Source organism: Pyxicephalus adspersus, chromosome 7 (assembly GCF_032062135.1).
Source record: "Pyxicephalus adspersus chromosome 7, UCB_Pads_2.0, whole genome shotgun sequence".
NCBI lineage: Eukaryota > Metazoa > Chordata > Amphibia > Anura > Pyxicephalidae > Pyxicephalus > Pyxicephalus adspersus.
Genome location: NC_092864.1, coordinates 76,685,965 through 76,703,933, shown reverse-complemented (window position 1 = coordinate 76,703,933; position 17,969 = coordinate 76,685,965). Strand labels below are relative to the sequence as shown.

At 39.7% G+C, this 17,969-nt stretch overlaps 1 protein-coding gene across 1 annotated transcript in view; it reads right to left on the bottom strand.

Moving 5' to 3' along the window:
- Positions 1 to 17,969, bottom strand: part of GSPT1 (G1 to S phase transition 1) — a 51,552-nt gene that overhangs the window by 15,380 nt on the left and 18,203 nt on the right. The window contains exons 4-9 of the mRNA XM_072418994.1: positions 14,568 to 14,792; positions 13,788 to 13,821; positions 12,244 to 12,321; positions 8,274 to 8,454; positions 3,106 to 3,260; positions 2,495 to 2,635 (exon numbers count right to left, since the gene is read on the bottom strand). Of these exons, the coding sequence (XP_072275095.1) occupies positions 2,495 to 2,635; positions 3,106 to 3,260; positions 8,274 to 8,454; positions 12,244 to 12,321; positions 13,788 to 13,821; positions 14,568 to 14,792 (814 nt within the window). The remainder of the gene's footprint in view (positions 1 to 2,494; positions 2,636 to 3,105; positions 3,261 to 8,273; positions 8,455 to 12,243; positions 12,322 to 13,787; positions 13,822 to 14,567; positions 14,793 to 17,969) is intronic.

The following is a 17,969-nucleotide window of genomic DNA, read 5'->3' as shown; positions in this document are numbered from 1 at the left end:
ATTTTTGGCCATGACTTTATTTAGGGCCCCCTCAAACGCCTCAAGGGAGAAAAGATTCAGTTTAGTAGAGCTCCTCAATTCCTTGTTAGTTTAGTTGCCCTTTTTTGAACTCTCTCCACTTGTACAATATCTATTTGTGAACGGTGTTTAGTAAATATGTCTTTTCTTTATTCCCAGTTACCAACTCCAAGACATTTTCTAGGGAGCCTATCTATATGCTCAGACCTGATCTTATTGCAGTTTTTCATTTCAAATGTTTACACATTTTGGCTTTTTTTTTTTTTAACATTAGCTGTGAGCTACATGGGTTTTAATGTTTGCCTCTTAAACTTAATACACACAGGAATATATTTTGCAGTATGTTTGTGTAGGACAGACTTGCTTCCTGATTACAACCAAGTTAAATTAAATCACATTATGGCCACCACTATCCAGGTTTTATTTTTTATGTACATTTGTTAAGTTTTGCATTGTTTAAAAAACTAGGCCCAGCACATAATCATTTATATTTTGGTTTGGTATATGTTGTACCATAAAATTATCTTGTATTAAATTCACAAAATTCCTGCCTTTTAGGTATGCAAGTGATGCCATTATACAAGTCAATATCAGGGTAGTTAAAATCTACCTGTGTAAGTAGTTGATTCTCTATCTCTTAAGCGCTGGGGGCCTATAACAGATACCAACAATTAACTGTGCATTATAAATTCCCATATGCAACTCAACCCAGAACATGAGATGTAACATTAACAAAGTTATTTTTGATCATGCCATCACTGGACACTAAAAAAATGTTGTGGTTGAATTCTGACAAAGCTTTCATAATTTACAGTCAGGCATTAGAATGTAGATATAGGCATCTGATTGTGTTTAGCAATAAACCATAGGACACAAACATTTCAGTCATAAAATCGACATGCCAAAAAGAAAGGAGACAACTCCCCACCAACCCCACAGAAAAAAAGCATATAAGGCAAACAATGTGAGACCTCTCTGTTCAGGCAATCAGATAATGTGACCATGTGTAGGAGATAAAACAACTCTAGGAAAACTGAAAGCTTGTTTGCCAAATCAAAGAGCTTCCAGCATCAATCCTATTCCACTTCTTAGGCTAATAAGTGAGTAAATGACACCCCCCCCCCCCCCACCAGTAGCCATGGTTCTAGCAGCATCCCCCCTAGGCACTGCAAAAACATATTAATGGCATAGGGATCAGCAGGAAAAACCACAGTGACCGGTCGCTGGTAGTGTGGAATAGGATCAGTGTGGGGATCTCTGCTACAACTTTAAACAAATAGGCTGCAGTCAAATACAAGGGCCCTAGTGGACAGGCTTCAAATTTGTGTCCTTGACATCAGTTTGATAAACTTCTGAGATAAAAATAACTGAAGGATGCTGATGACCTCCTCCAATCCTGAACTCAATTTTGCTTTCAAAATGTACAGTTTTTTTTTCTTACATACACATAAAAAACACAAACACCAAATATAAGCATTATTCAATATACAGTGATACCTCGGGCTAACGAGTGTCCCTTGGAACAAATTTTTCAGCTAACAATTTTTTTCCACTGTTTATGAGACTGTGGGTCTCGGCTATGTACAATCAAATGTTTTTGAACCCATCCATAGTTATAGTTCAACATTCTTTATCTTAACTATTTTAAGAAGTTGTCTAATTACAAGCCTCATCTTTCTTTAACCTCCTAAAACAGTCAATTTCTGTCTGGATTTATATGTCTAAAAGCGGTACATTGTTTTTCACGAAAATTTATTTTACAGTATATTAGTATGAGTATTAAAAAAGTTGGAAACAATTTAATAAAAAAATATATATTTTAAAATTTTTAAAAAATGTAAAAAAAATTATACTCATACTATATTATACTGTAAAATAAATGTTCATGAAAGGCAATGTACAGCTTTTACACATTAAGTATTTCACATTTGGTTTATAATTCCACATTTAGAAGGCTTAGACACTAGCAACCAAACTTGTGAAGCAGACCAGGGTAACATCTCTTATTTACCTAATGCCTCTTTATTTACCTTCTCTAGATTGGGAACACTCACCTCTTTATTTACTTTCTCTAGACAGTCCAACACTCACCTTTTGGGTCTTCTCATGTAAAGGCCGCACCGCCAAAAAAGGCCACTTGGGCCTTCCAACATCAAGGTATTTGTGAAGGTGCAAGAGAAATCTGCTAAAGCCTGGCATCCTGGACAGGTCACATGACAAGCTTTTGCAGCCAAGCTATTTATGAGCAGGACACCTCATGCTATGTAGAGTTTCCCAGATTTGCAAGCCTGAATATCTTTGCATAGGTGTTTGGCAGTATCCAATTCTCCTAGAGGTGGCAGTAAAACCCAAAATGAAATAATTTTCCCTCAGGCTCCGAGAAAATGATTTTGGGCTTAAATCCTGCAAATTGTTTTTTTTATTCCTTTTTAGTAGTAATGCCAGTGTCTAAACGTAAAAAAAAGTTATTACTTACGTATACCAAGGACAGCAATCTATGGGATCTTTCAGATTGGCACCAGTGAGCCCTGAACATGGCATAAAATGAATATCTTTTTTAGGATTGAAACCAACTTTCTTTAAGAAGGGTACAAGCTTTTCTTTACATTCTTCATATCTGAAAATGAAAAAACAGTTTGAAAAAAAGTCAAAAAAAGGCTTACATACCCTACACAAGTAAATCACAAGTAAATGTCCTGATATTTAAAAACCTTAGCAATAAATTGGATGTACTCTTTCTCAGGACTAAAAGTTTCACCTTTTTTTTTTACTTTGTAAAGTTACCAGCCTCAACTTCTTCTTCTAATAAACACACTGCAGAGTATTCAGATTAACAACCTTCTTGTTTTAAAGCGACTGGTAAAATATAACTACAATAAAGGACTCGCCACACAGATGACACTGAGCACTCAACTATCTAACTACCCAAGGATCTTCAGCTAGAGGTTTCTTTCCACAATTCCAGGAGATTGGTGGCAAGAGCAGCAGAGAGTTGAATATTCAATGGCTTTATTGTAAAGTTTCTCTTAATGGCAATTTTCACTTAAGAAACGCACACAATGTACTTTTAGGCAGATATTTTGGTACCTGTCAATGCTCCAGTTCACTGTTGGATCATCCATTTTGTTAACAAGAACTATTAAATGTTTTACACCAGCTGTTTTTGCTAACATAGCGTGCTCTCGTGTCTGTCCTCCTTTTTCAAAACCAGTTTCAAATTCTCCTTTGCGTGCAGAAATTACCTGTTAAAAAAAATAAAAAATAAAATTAGGGCAGGACCCACTAATGCCTGGGAAATGTGGTCTGGTAAAGGAAGCCTACCATTTAAGGACTAAGTGTGACTCCATCATTTGATAATCTCCATCAATTATATTACCATATTGATACCTTTTATTATCCCTTATAATATCATTAATTCCATGTTTCACCACACAACCCCCTTATTCAACTGGTCATCAAAAATCTTTCTGGTGCACAATTTCATTCAAATCCTTTTAATATCACTCTCTCCCTTCCTATTACACGAGCGGCTTATGAGGGGGCAAAACACCGGCTATTGCTGGCTCCTGCCGAAACGCCTTTTCTTCTTCTGACCCTCATATGACTACGAACCACTAGTAGTCAAGTGCAGCCAAGTGGCAAATGACATTTAATATAGATAAATGTAAAGGTTTGCACTTGGGGGCTAATAACATGCATGCTTCACACTGTCTAGGGGGAATACATTTGAGGGAGTTAGAAATAGAAAAGGATCTGGGGGTTATGGTAGATCATGCCAAGCTGCAGTATCTAAAGGTAGCAAAGCACTTTCCTGTATCAAAAAAACATAATCCCGCCCCTGTTCAAAGCATTGGTAAGACCTCATCTGGAATATGTAGTCCAGTTTTGGGCACCAGTTAACAAAAAATACATTGTGGAATTGGAGAGAGTGCAGAGAAGGACAACTAAACTAATAAAAGGAATGGAAGAACTCCACTATGAGGAGAGAATAGCTGAGCTGAATCTTTTCTCCCTTGAGATGTATAAGGGGGGGGATTATGATCATCCTGTGTGTGTGTGTGTGTATATATATATATATATATATATATATATATATACACACATACACATATATATATATATATATATATATATATATATATATATATATATATATATATATACACATACACACACATATATACATACACACATATATACATACACACATATACGGTCCATATAGAGAACTCGCCTCTCTATTTTCACTTTGAGATCATTTCAAAGTACAAGAGGGCACTCTTTGCGTCTGGAGGAAAAGTAGTTTAAGCTCCGGATAAGGAAAGGTTTTTTCATTGTAAGGTCTGGGAAAATGTGGAATGGTAGTTTCAGCAACTACTATAGATTACTAAGAAAGCTGGATGCTTTTCTAGAAGCACAGAACATAACTGGGTATTAAAGCTTCAAAGTAAAGATAAAAGACTGTTGATCCAGGGAACATCTGATTGCTTCATGGAATCAGGAAGGAATTTTTTTCCTGCTGAAGCAAATACCAGGGTTTTTTTTTTGCCCTGTTCTGGACCAACTATGTTTATAGGGTTTTATATATGGGATATGTTTTCTTTCCTAGTGGTTGAATATGATAGACTTATGTCTTTATTCAACATGACCTACTATGTAGTGTAAAAGTGTAATTAATTTATAGTGTAACAAGGTAGGCTTAGTTCACAGCAAAAAGGGAGACTGCGCATGCGCCATACTTGGTAGGACGTGAACACTGGAGCTCTCGCCTGACACCGCATTTAAGCTTGGATATCCGTACTCACCAGCTGTCTCCCTGGTAAGATGGGTCGCAGACAGAACACTACTACTTTGCACGCCAGAGATCGCCTCAATCACAAGCAATGGAGGACCTTTTCCTCGATTTGATTAGGCTCCCTCCTCTTCCCAGGGATGCAGAGACACCTCAAAAATGACGCCGGCTGAGACTATGCGGCGGGCAGATGACCAGAGCATGACTAACGATCCCTTATCAGCTTCTCCCAAGAAAGATAAGGAGTCAGAAAGGAGATCTCTGGCATCCTCCAGCCCACCCTCATCTCCTGCACTCTCACTAGAGGCAATAGGGGAACAATCTGCTACATACCCTGGCCTCACTAAAGTGGACCTGGAGGCATGTATGAATTGAACTTAAAACACTGTATGGAGTGAGATAGCAAATCTCCAGAAGATCTTGGAACCAGGGTCCTAGCAGTGTAAGAGGCGACAAATAACCTAAAACGTGCTTCTGACAAACACAGGGCAGTTTTGAATAAATAATCTATTACTACAGAGGCTGGTGTTGCAGCAGGACAATTTGGAGAATTGTAAAAGTGTAATATTTATCGCATACAATGTCTCCGTGGAGTCGCCTGACCTGTCTGGTGTGGTTCTCTCTCTTTTTAATACCATAATCCTATAGAAATGGAATAAGTACATCGCGCTCTAGGCCAGAGACCCCAGGACCCAGATCGAGGGTTGTTATTTGTAAGCTTTCCTATCAAAGAGGACATTTTGAGGGTGGCACGTATGCAGGAGAAAATGCTGTACAAGGGCTCCCTGATAATGCTCTTGCAAGATATATCATGTCATACCCTGGCTCCCCACAGGCCCCTGTGCCCTCTTTCAGATGTATTGGGGGCTCAAGGGATCAGATATCGGTGGGGGTCCCCTATCACTTATCGGCCTTCAAGAATGGTATTGCGGCTGTCTTTTGTAGCATTGCACATCTGCCCTAATTTCTGGCCACGTTCTCGCTGCCTCAAGTATCCTTGCCGGATGGGCCAACTGATGCTTGCTTTCTGGATGTCCCGGTTGGACAGGACTGGTCGGTCCAGCAAAAACTATGTAATGGGAAAAGATCCAAATTGGATTCCACCAGCAATTATCATTGACAGCGGAACTAGTGTACTATACCTACTGCTCCCGACAATGTTTCATTGCACTTTATTGTCTTTATTGGGAGCTCAATCTTTTACAACTAAGTTTTGTTGATTCTATAGTGTGTTCTGTCGGTCTGAACAGATCCGATCTTGGAGATGAACACAGGGTGGATGCCTTATAGTCTTAACTTTTTTTTATATCTCAGGGTAGCCCCTATCTAGTGTGTTTTGGTTTGTTGAATGCGGTTTCATGTTCAAAATTCTGTACACCTCCCCGTCTCTGTGGGACCCTGTGCAACCGAAAGAACACTTAAGATACAGCAATACCTTGAAAAATCGGGCTTGCCCCAATTATCCCAGGAGGAGTCCAAGACCTCAGAATCCCCTATTATGTACACAGATCTTCTTAGAGCACTTAAAACTAACCCATCTGGTAAAAAATCTGGTCCAGACGGGTTTCACCCTGGTTTACAATAAGACATTCCAGGAACAACTGTAACTTGCTCACGTGAGGAGGTAGGTTGTCTCCGGAATCCTTAAGTGCGCATATTTCAGTTATCCAAAAGGAGGGAAAGGACCAGCCTGCGTGTGCAAGTTACAGGTCAATTTCCCTGGTGAACCAGGACTTAAAACTTTTCACAAAAATTCTGGCCCTTAGAATTCAATCTATAATAAGTAAAACTATTCACCCAGGCCAGGTTGGCTTTGTCCCCTCCCGAGAGGCTAGGGACAACACCACTAGGGTGCTCAATTGGTTCTATGCAGCACAAAAACCCAAGGTTCCTGCCTTTCTCCTATCCACCAATCCAGAGAAGGCCTTTGACAGGGTGGACTGGCAATTCATGACCCAGACGTTAGCCCATGTCGGGCTGGGGGATTGTATGTTGTCCTGAATCCACTTTGTCTATTCCCGGCCTTCTGCATCGGTATGGGTTAACAGGTTTCTATCAGGGCCCCTGTCAATTGTGAACGGTACTAGGCAGGGTTGTCCCCGGTCCCCGTTGATTTTTATCCTTACCCTGGAACTCTTTCTGTGCCATGTCAGGACTTCGGGGAATATTACGGGGCTGCAGATAGTGGGTAAAGCGCAGAAAGTTGCTGCATTTGCGGACGACTTAATTTTTCTGGTCTTCTACCAGAAAAAGAACTCAAAGAATATGGTAGTCTCTCTAATTTCAAAGTTAATCATCCCAAATGCGCAGATGTATCACTCTCGAGTAGCTCTGAAAAATCAGGTAACCAAAAATTTCCAATTTAAATGAGTAGAGGAGGCAATTAAATACATAGGGGTGCCAATCCTTGCCAATTTAGACCGTTTGTTTACCTTGAATCTCACCCCAATACTACACAAGTTTTGGTGACCTGCTCCTTTTCATGGTTTGGCCGAATACAAATAGTGAAGATTAACTTACTTTCACTTACTGTGGACAAAAAAAAATCACTTGCTTTGTCTACAAACTAAGCCTGGCAAGCCCCACGCCGGCTCAGCTTCCCTCTTTTTTTCTGATGCTCACCGTTTCATTCAGTGCTGCCATTTTCTTTCTTCCAAGTGCTTCCCCACGTCACCCAAACTTGCACTGTACAGGCATGAGATCAGGTGACATTACTTCCCAATGTAAAAAAAAAAAAAAGAAGGAGAAGGAGCATCCCACAGCCACCCGGGATATGACATGCAAATATCCCAGGAAGCTGTGGATTTCCCCTGCCCAGCAGATGGGGGCATGACATCCAGTGTCTTATCAAGGAGCATTGGGGAGCGACCCCTACATTTATAGTTACCTTTCACAAAACTAACTGGCATGCTATGCTATCCTGTCTGCTGCTTTTCTTTGAACCCCAAATTCTCTGTTAAAGGAAGGTGTAAGAACAGAAAATGTAGGTCCAAGTAAGAGACACGCGTATAAACACTCCTAAAATTTCACTTCTATGGCATTATGAGAACATAAAATCTCTACATATCAAATGTGCTGCTCTGTCCTGATATAAATAATTGTCCGCCCCTCTATCTTGAACCCTAATATCTCTAGAATGGAAAGATACAGGTAAACAAAAATATAGGTGCAAGTGGGACACCTCTGGAAAATGAAATAAGATAAGCATAGGTATTATTTTCTGCAAATGAAGAGCTTTATAATGGGAAAAGTGCTAACAAAAACTGAAAAAGTTTGGATTTTTAAATTATTTATTAAACTTTTTCTACAAACAGACTGCTTCATATTGGGAAAATTGCCAACAACATAAAAACTGAAGGTTGGATTTTTAAATTGTATTAAACTTTTTTGAACAAATACTGTATAGCCAGCATAATAGGGAGTGAGCTGTAAAAAATAGTTACAAATAGGATGTCATTCTTACCAGTACAGCTAAATCTGCCTGTGAGGCTCCTCCAATCATATTTGGAACAAAGCTTTTATGTCCAGGGGCATCAAGAATCGTGAAGTGCTTCCTCTCAGTCTCAAAATAGGCACGGCCAACCTCTACAGTTTTACCTTTGTCTCGTTCTTCCTGGTTTGTATCTAAAGCCCATGACAGGTACCTGGAAGAGGAAAGCACGTATGTTAGCTTTGAACTCCACACTACACAATACTTTCACAAGAAGGTCATTAAGGACACAATACTTTTCTGTAACTGGTTAGTTTAGCAACTAATAATATGAAGCAATACACTGTGCAAAACAAAGGTTAGAGCCCTATTTAGTGTCAATACCCCTACATGTTCAATGTCTTTTTGCCGGTCACAGTGCCTGGCATATTTCACTAACCACCTGGCGGTGATGACAATAGCTTGGAAACTTTTCTGTGAATGACACAGGAGAGGATGGTGCAAGGCAGGGCAAGAGAGCTGAAAGTGAGAGGGTATAAAGGTCAAGAGAGCTGAAAGTAAGAGGCAACGGCAGCCTGTCAACTCAGCTTGCAGAGAAACTGAATATTTTTATGTTGCTCTGTACAATTATGAGAAAAAATATTGTCACTCCTCTATTTATGTCCTTTATGTAAAGAAAATGTCCTTTTTTTGCCCAGTGCGAGATTGGGTGACATAGCCAGAAGGAAGATCCATTCTAGGGGAAGAAGGGATGGCAACCCCAAAACATCAGTAACTCTCCTTGTCATTTGACTGTGTTCTTTTCTTTGAAGGCTTCTTTTTGTTTTGTGTAAACATTTGAATGATGTGTGTTACCAAAATGCTGTATTTTTGTATAATTTGTCTAGAGGATATTCTCTCAGAAGGTTTGTGTCTTGCACAGGAGAATTTTGGTAAACTCCAATCTGGCTTGTTTATGTTTCGGTTTTAGCAGTGGGGTCCTCCTGGGTCTCCTGCCATAGCGTCCCTTTTCATTCAGATGTTGACTGGTGCAAGCAGACACTGTTGTACATTGTGCCTGCAGGTCAGCTTGAACTTGTTTGGAAGTTGATGAAGGTTCTTTATCCACCATACAAACAATTCTTTGTTGTAACATATTGGCAATCTTTCTCCTTTGTCCAGGTCAAGAAATTAGCTACAGCGCCATGCTGTAATTTTTTTTACAATGTTGCGGACACAGGAACATTAAGATTTCTGGAGATGGACTAGTAGCCTTGGGATTGTCTATGCTTTTCTATAATTTCGTTTCTCAAATCCTCAGACAATTCTTTGCTCCTCTTTTTTTCTCCACGCTCAGAGTGTTACACACAGACAACCAAGAACAAGACTGAGTCAACATCTCCCAATTTTACCTGGTTGCAAGTGGGACTTTCCATATTGCCAGCACCTGGCAATTGCTACAGGAGAGTTGAATTACAAATAAAGGAGCATCACATGCTTGAAATACAATTAAGTACAATTCTAAAAAGGTCAATAATTTTGTCTGGGCCATTTTTTTCATTTAGCATGGAATTTCTAAGATTTTTGTTCTTCAGTTCCAGTGCCAACAAAAGAGACATGAAAATCCCAATGCATTTACAATTTTGTGGTGAATTTTTGACATAAATGAAATGATGCCAATATTTTTGTCCATGATTGTATCTATTCTACTTCAAGAACTAAACTAACATGCTATTTTTTCTTGCTGAAATCTCCTTTTTTCATATGCAGCCCAGTACAATCTATTCAACTGAAAGAGCAATTATTTGCTGCCCACTGGGGATACCTGGTGTACTAGAGTATAGGTTTGCTGTATGAAATCTACTGGGATTACATTTTTTACAAAACATGGGACACTGGAGTTTAGGCAGAAAATTGGCCATGCAAAGGAGGCAGGCATAAGAAAATCTGAACAAAGTATAGAGGGAGGTATAAAGCTGAAGTGACGTGAACATTAACAAAGCAGCCACGCTAACCATCAGATATTTTGTAACTGGGTTACATTGCCTAATGCAAGATCTTACACCCAAAGCTAGAATTCATAGATAGACCGAGCAGTGATGGAGACCCATCAAAGATTCTTGACAAGGACTGTCTTCGAAAGACAAACACTGTCATTTTTAGGTAGACACCTCTTATCACATCTAGAGTGCAGTACAATTTCTTTTGAATAAGAAGATGGCATAAAAAACATAGGACACACAATACTCCCAATAACTAGGGAGTGTAGAAAAATTTACTAGGTGAAATGTGAGATATAAGCTTCAACATTTTGATTGAGGGACCTGTGGAACCATGTACCGAAAGGAAAAAGTTAAAAATCATTATATGGATTTCCAGTGGCGGAGGCAAAGATGGTCACCACATTTTAGGAAGGCAACCTTGCTGCTCCTTCAGCGCACAAAAGTCATCAGAGTTAGCCTTACCCAGGGTCAGTGCTCACCTGGTTTTAAGCGAGTTGCTTGGTGGCCATCTGGGCCATAACACTAAAGCACTACCCACCTAATCCTACTCTCCAAAAAGTAAAAAACATTTAAACTTTCTCCTCCTTGAGGCTTACCTGGGATTACTTATTGTTCGGAGGATAGCTAGGGACACCTTGCTCACCTGCAGTGAATTCAGTATCTAATGCAGGACCTCCACATTGTCTGGCTGCAGTCCCCTTAACAGAAGTGACTGCTGTACTAAGCCTATACAACACTTCACTCTCTACCATAAACTTGCCGCTGTGTTGACTGCCTGTGGTACTTGCTTCTTTTTCTTACTAAGCACACAGGTCCTGGGACTGCCCTTCTATTTAATATTTGGCTCTGGACTTTCCTAGACCAACTTTAAGAAACACTTGCAGCATACACCCACTAGGCACACTTACTTAATTGGTTGGTTTTCAGAAATGTGGAAGTCCCACTCATTGACTAATTTTTTTGGCAGACCAGACAAGAAGAAAAAAAACAAAAATGGAATTATGATTAATGAGGAGCTGAACTCTATTGGTCAGGACAGGCACCCCAAGTTTTTGGCTGTCTGGACCCCTTGGATAGATTATATCGAACTGGGGCCAGATACTCTTTCCATATAATGCGGTTTTATATCGCTCAGGGGACTACTTCACCCTTTCCCTGCCATACTTTACTCTTTCTTCTCCCTCTTCCCCACTCTCCTTCCCACTTGTCCCTTTTCCCAGTTTGTTTCCCACATTTCCTTGGAAGTGGTTTTGCAGTTGTAAAGGGGTTGATGTTCCTTTTTTTGATAAGGGAATAGTATTATTTGTACTTCTTGCTAGTGATACTGTAAAGTCCCTCTGTATTATCATTTGTTATTGTTTTCTGTACTACTATGTGACTATTACTTAATAAAAACTATTGTAACAGAAAAAAAAAAAGCATGCGATTCCCTAACTCAAAGTACAGCTGTCAAAACACTTCTGTCGCCTGCCAAATTATCAAGTTAATTCGTAAAGCCACTTAATATAGTATTGTAACCAAAAGGACTGGGAGTGTTGGGGAATTTATGGGATTGTGTCCAATTACCATTTTTTTGTAAATAAAATAAGATAAACATTTTTTCATTAGAAACAAAATATTTTAAAACTAGTCAACCTTGTGTAATGGTGAAAATTACCTTTCTTTTTACAAAAATATCTCTACTGCAAAAAAATAGATTTTTGCTTTGAAATCAGCTTCACAAAAATTATCTGCTCATCCCCAAACACTTGCACCTTCTCTCTTGAAGGCTGATTTTGTTTTCTAACCCCTGTAGATTCTTAAAGCTTTATTTAAAGAACCTGCAGGGTTTCCCTTACAGATCTGCACTTTCCACATAGGTAGACCAGTACAAGGCTGTACTGACCAAGAATTCTACCTATATCCCCCCTGTATGGATTTCAACATACAACCTAGGTAATTCACCTGCTTTCTTTCCTAAACATCATAAAGCTGAGGAGAGTAACATAGAAAAAAAAATGATAAAAGATTAAATAATTTACCATGTTTCTCTGTTTTTCTCCTTTGCTTCCCTTTCATATTTCTCAAGTGTTCTTTTGTCAACCATACCAGTTAAAAACCTGAAGATGAATGCAAAAATTAATCAAACAGATGAACAGGTCTAATAACATCTGTATCAACAGTTTCTATGGTATTCATTAAAATCATGTAGCCATATTGACAACAACAAAGTGTATACAACATGTAAACAAATCGGAATAAAAACACAAAGGTAAAAAAAAGCCCTGCTTAGTTACGAGGGGGTGCTGAGAAGTTCCTGGCTTTGCCCCCTTCCAGATGAAACTGAAAAATGAGTGTGGGGGCATATGGCAGCCTAATATCTTAGTATGTAACAATTCTTAAATTGTCTTTGCAATTCTTAAAACTGTTTTTCTTTTAGTGAGAAGCTGTGATGGCAGAGGCACAAGCAGGTTTCCCGTCGTTGGAGTTACAAGCTGTCATGAAGTTTTTGTTTCTGCAGGGAGAGTCAGCAAAGGACAATCACACTGAGATGGCACAAACACTGGGGGAGAAGTGTCCTTCCTACAGCACTGTCATAACCTGGATATCTTGTTTAAAGACTGGGCATTTCAACGTTGAAGATGAGCCCCGCAGTGGGCGCCCCCAAACCTCAACTGACCCGGCAACCTTCGATGCTGTCCATGAGCCGATTACTGAGGACCGGCGAAAATCCGCAAAAAAGATAGCCCAGATACGTGACATCTCACATGTGCATGTTGGGTTTGTTATCACCACTATCCTAGACATGCGCAAGCTTTCAGCGAAGTGGGTGCCGAAATGTTTGAACAGTAATCAGAAGAAGGAACGAGTTGAAGCATCCAAAGCTGTTTTGGCCAATTTTGAAGCTACACAGGACTTTTTGGCTAGGTTAGTGACTGAGGATGAAACCTAGCGCCACCCTCTTTGTTTTCTGGGACAAAGATGGTATTCTGTTGGTGGACTACCTACCTCACAGCTCTAGTATTACCGGACAGTATTATGCTAACCTCCTGGACCAAGTGAAGGAGGCAATTAAGACGGAACGCTGTGCAGAGTTGACCAAAGGAATCCTTTTTTTGCAGGACAATGCACCTGCGCACATGTCCAACGTTGTGGCTGCTAAACTGAACACCCTGGGTTTCCATTTGGTCCACCACCCCCCGTACTCACCTGACCTGGCACCTTCGCACTAATATCTGTTCCCGAATTTTAAGAAACACCTGAAGGGGCAACGTTTTGAGGACATTTCTGACATCAGCTGAGAGCTGATTTGCGGCCCAACCAAAAGAATTTTATTTGAACGGTCTAGAAAAGCTGCACTTACGCTGTACCAAGTGCATCAGTCCGGGCGGGGGGATATGTTGAATAAATGTGTTATTTCATAACTCTGGCTCTCTTCTTTCTGGGCAAAGCCAGAAACTTCTCAGCACCCCCTCGTAAATACATCTAGTGGACAGGCACCTGTTGGTTGAGTAAGGGAGCTAATGACCACATAATCTGATGTTTAAAGGTTATACATCTCTTCAGAAATGTTGTATCTACTTACATAATTTGTCCACCAATGGTTGATTTTCCAGCATCTATTAAAAAAAATGCATTAAGTGATTTTACACAAATAAAGTAGGAATTACACAATTTGCATTGACACAAACGGCTATCAACAGTATCCATATCCCCTTATTACAAAATCTAAAGTTTATTGTACAATCAATGTGAAGGTGTACAATGGGGTTTTAAAAGGCATTTATCCATCAGGATTTAAACATTTCCTATGGCATTCAAAAAAAAAAAAACAATTAGATTTACCTAAAACAGAGTTAGTACATAAAATCATTCAGCTTTAAAAGATAAGGAAATGGTCAAATGGCATCGGCATACAAAAAAATTGGGCCTGGCCAAAAAAACACTTTAAAGCAGAAGTGCAGCCAAAAACTGATTAAGCCATTAAAATTGGCCATTTTTACTTTTAGAAATTGTTTACAATCTGGCCAGCATCATTTACACACTTCTGATACATGCAGGTTATAACAGACCCACATCCAGCCCGGGAATCGACAGTGAACAGAAAAGCAGCATATTGATGAGATGCTTTGCCACTTAGCTTTCCCTTTCTATCAGCATGCTTATTTGTCGGCACAAACTACCTCCATGTGCTGTTTACTCATCTCAAAAACTATCCCTGCTGTAAAGCGACCAAAAAAGGTTGATACCAGGTCAAAATCAAATATCTACATTAAACAAAATTAATTTATTAAAAATAAATACAGAACTGCATTTGTTGTCTATCATCTGTCCGACATCCAATAGAGGAGGAATACCAGCTTACCAACATGCCCAATGAAGACCACATTAACATGCTCTTTTTTGGGGGCATCTGGTGGTGCAATAACAGTCTTAGGTTTTGTGATCTCCTCTTCCTCTTCCATTTCTTGAGCCACCTCTTCAGTGGATCCTCCATCTCCTGAGAAGCCACCTCCAGGTTCCGCTTCATTTGGTTCATCTTTGTGGTCCCAAGATTCCTCAGGAGAAATTTCAGTCTCTCCATTTTCAACTGTAAAAGTGCAGAGTGCAACATATCAGACAAGTACTCTGGTTATACATGAATGTTGAATGACATTTAGGGTGAGCTTGAAGGTAGGTAGATAGATAGAAAGACAATAAAAGAAATTATGGCTACCCATGGCAAGTGCAACCATTTTCATGGTCCATGACTAAAGCTGTGTTTAGATAGATGTTGTAAGCAGAAACAGTGGTCCTGTAAACACAAAATAACCAAAACCCTTGAATAACACTAAAACAAATGAGGGTAGGAGAAAACAATTTCCACCAATATTTATCAGAAGTGTAGGAGAGATTTTGTCAAGACACAAACATTTAATGCAGCATTCAGTCTCTGGGAAATTATCTACCCACACGTTTCACAGGGCCAAGGTATTCTGTGACCTAGCCCTACTTTCCTGTTAGGTGTTGTCATTTCACTTCAACATCCCAAGGGAATTGTCTTCCACATGTTCATTAAGGTAGAGGTTTCACTTTAAGACCAATGCCCTTTTTGGCATCTTGGACAGTTGCCACAATGATGTGTCTTCTAGTGTGATCCTATTTTCAGGTAGTCCCCGGGTAAAGGGCATACGGATGACTCCTAGATACGAACAGGGCTTCCCTGCTCCCTTGTGTGCAGGACCAAGGCCTGTAGTAGCAGCTGATGGTTTGCATGACATGCAGAAGAAATCTTGTTAAACACAGCTGAGACTGAGCTCTTCTGCAAGCTCTTGTAACTCTTTAATGACCAAGACAAATTTTGCAGTCACTTTTTTGCATATTAAAGCACAGCTTGCGCAAGAACTTAATGAATATCTAGGTTCATGCAGCATTCAGTCAGTCTCCTGCTGAACCAGGAAATTCAGCAGACTTTAATGGAAAGGCTTTCTGAAAGTCTACTAAGAGCTTTTCTTGGGCAGTTAAAAGGAGGAGAACAAATGACTTGTTTCTGCTTCTTTTATCTCTCCATCTGCTGTGCAAAACAAAAGAAACAGCTCTTGCCTGGAAACTTTGTGGGCAAAGCAGGACCAGGGCGATCTAAGGAATCAGGTGGTCCAAAATGACAAATGACTGACAACTGTGGAATCCTCCTCCTATGCCTGCGTCTGGATGACTTATAGAATTCAGCATGGCGGGAACAGCATCCACTTCAGGAGGATCCCTTCACATTCCAAATTACATGAAGTTAGGTTATTTGGCTTCCCCCAAAAAAACTTGACCTTGGACTGTTTTAAAGACATATAACTGTGCTAGGGACATTAGATTATGAGCCCATTTGAGGGACAGCTAGTGACATGACTATGAACTCTGTACAGCTCTGCGTAATTTTTTCCCCCCTAATGAATACTGTAAAACGATATGAATATTAATAATGGATGCAACAGTCTTATCTTGAATATGAGGTGAAAAATAGTAGTTATTGAGATTTTTAAATAGTAATATATTATTTTTGTAGAGACTACCATTCATAGAAGGTATGAAAACAGAAGAGTTCATCTCCCCCTTTTGGGATGATATGCTCCCATACTCAGGATGCACAATTTTTTATACAGGGTGGGATGTGAATTGTAGACAGGCAACCGTTTTGCAAAAATGGGAAACCAAAGTCTTGGTAGATCCAGGAAGTTCCCACCACCGTGGTACAGAGTAAGGTTAGATCCAATGTCCCCAGTCATCCAGTATAAGCCTATAAAACAATTTTAAAAATCTAACTACAAGTAGTCCCCAGGTTACATACAAGATAAGGACTTTAGGTTGTTCTTAAGTTGAATTTACATTTAAGTCAGGACAGGTACATTGTTTTAAAAAATGCAATTAGGGCAGATGTTTGTCCCAACACAGTAGGCAGCGTGGTGTCAGTTACTGTATAAAATCCTCACAAACAAAGCAAAAAAAACCTAGATATTCATTAAGTTCTTGCGCAAGCTGTGCTTTGATATGCAAAAAAAGTGACTGCAAAATTTGTCTTGGTCCATTAAAGAGTTACAAGAGCTTGCAGAAGAGCTCAGTCTTAGCTGTGTTTAACAAGATTTCTTCTGCATGTCATGCAAACCATCAGCTGCCACTACAGGCCTTGGTCCTTGCACACAAGGGAGCAGGGAAGCCCGATTCGTATCTAGGAGTCATCCGTATGCCCTTTACCCGGGGACTACCTGAAAATAGGATCACACTAGAAGACACATTATTGTGGCAACTGTCCAAGATGCCAAAAAGGGCATTGGTCTTAAAGTGAAACCTCTACCTTAATGAACATGTGGAAGACAATTCCCTTGGGATGTTGAAGTGAAATGACCTAAAAGGAAAAGTAGACCTAGGTCACAGAATACCTTGGCCCTGTGAAACGTGAGGATAGATAATTTCCCAGCCTAGGTGGATGGCTCCTTAACAGAGTAATGACTATAAGGACAGCCATGTTTGAGACAGAACAACAAGAACATTTCGACCAGTATACTACTGTAAACTTTAACTTTTATGCAGGGAGTTGCTCATTTAAATCAAATTGTCCTATCCTGTTCTTTCAGTTTAACAAAAAACAAATTTTAAAAATATTTAAGAGCCTTTCACTTCTTTAACTTCAGATGTGCCCAGGAGGATATATTTAGTTGAAGAACTTCCGTAAAAACATTTTTCACTTCATCCACAAATCAAGCTAAGCAAATTTCCAGCTTCTTTCTTTCCAAAAGTGATGATTTCACTGTGCATCTGCGAGATGGATTACTTTTTTTTGATGATACATGCTTGATGTGACAAACATATGCGAGGAGGCTGCCGATTCCCCTTCAGTCTTTACCACCATAGCATGAAAAAAAAAAACTGAAAAACTCAAGAGGGGTCCTCCCTCTCCCCCCCCCCCCCCCACAAAAACAAACAAAAGGGAAAGTTATTCTTTTTATATAATTTTAAAAATATAACAAAAATGCCTGTGTACAGTGACAGCAGCACTGTGATAGATGTGTGTGTGTATAAAGACTGCATGTCATATTCTGCAGCCTAACAACTCAACTGTGTTCAAACCTTCATATCTGCTATATATGTCGTACCCTGTTTCCCCGATGATAAGGCATCCCCATCAAATAAGCCACCCCCCGATTTTTGCTCAAAAATTAAAATAAAGCACCCCCCCCCGCAAATAGGACACCCACCGATACCTGCCACCGTGTGCCTCTGTGTGACTCCTTGATGCTGG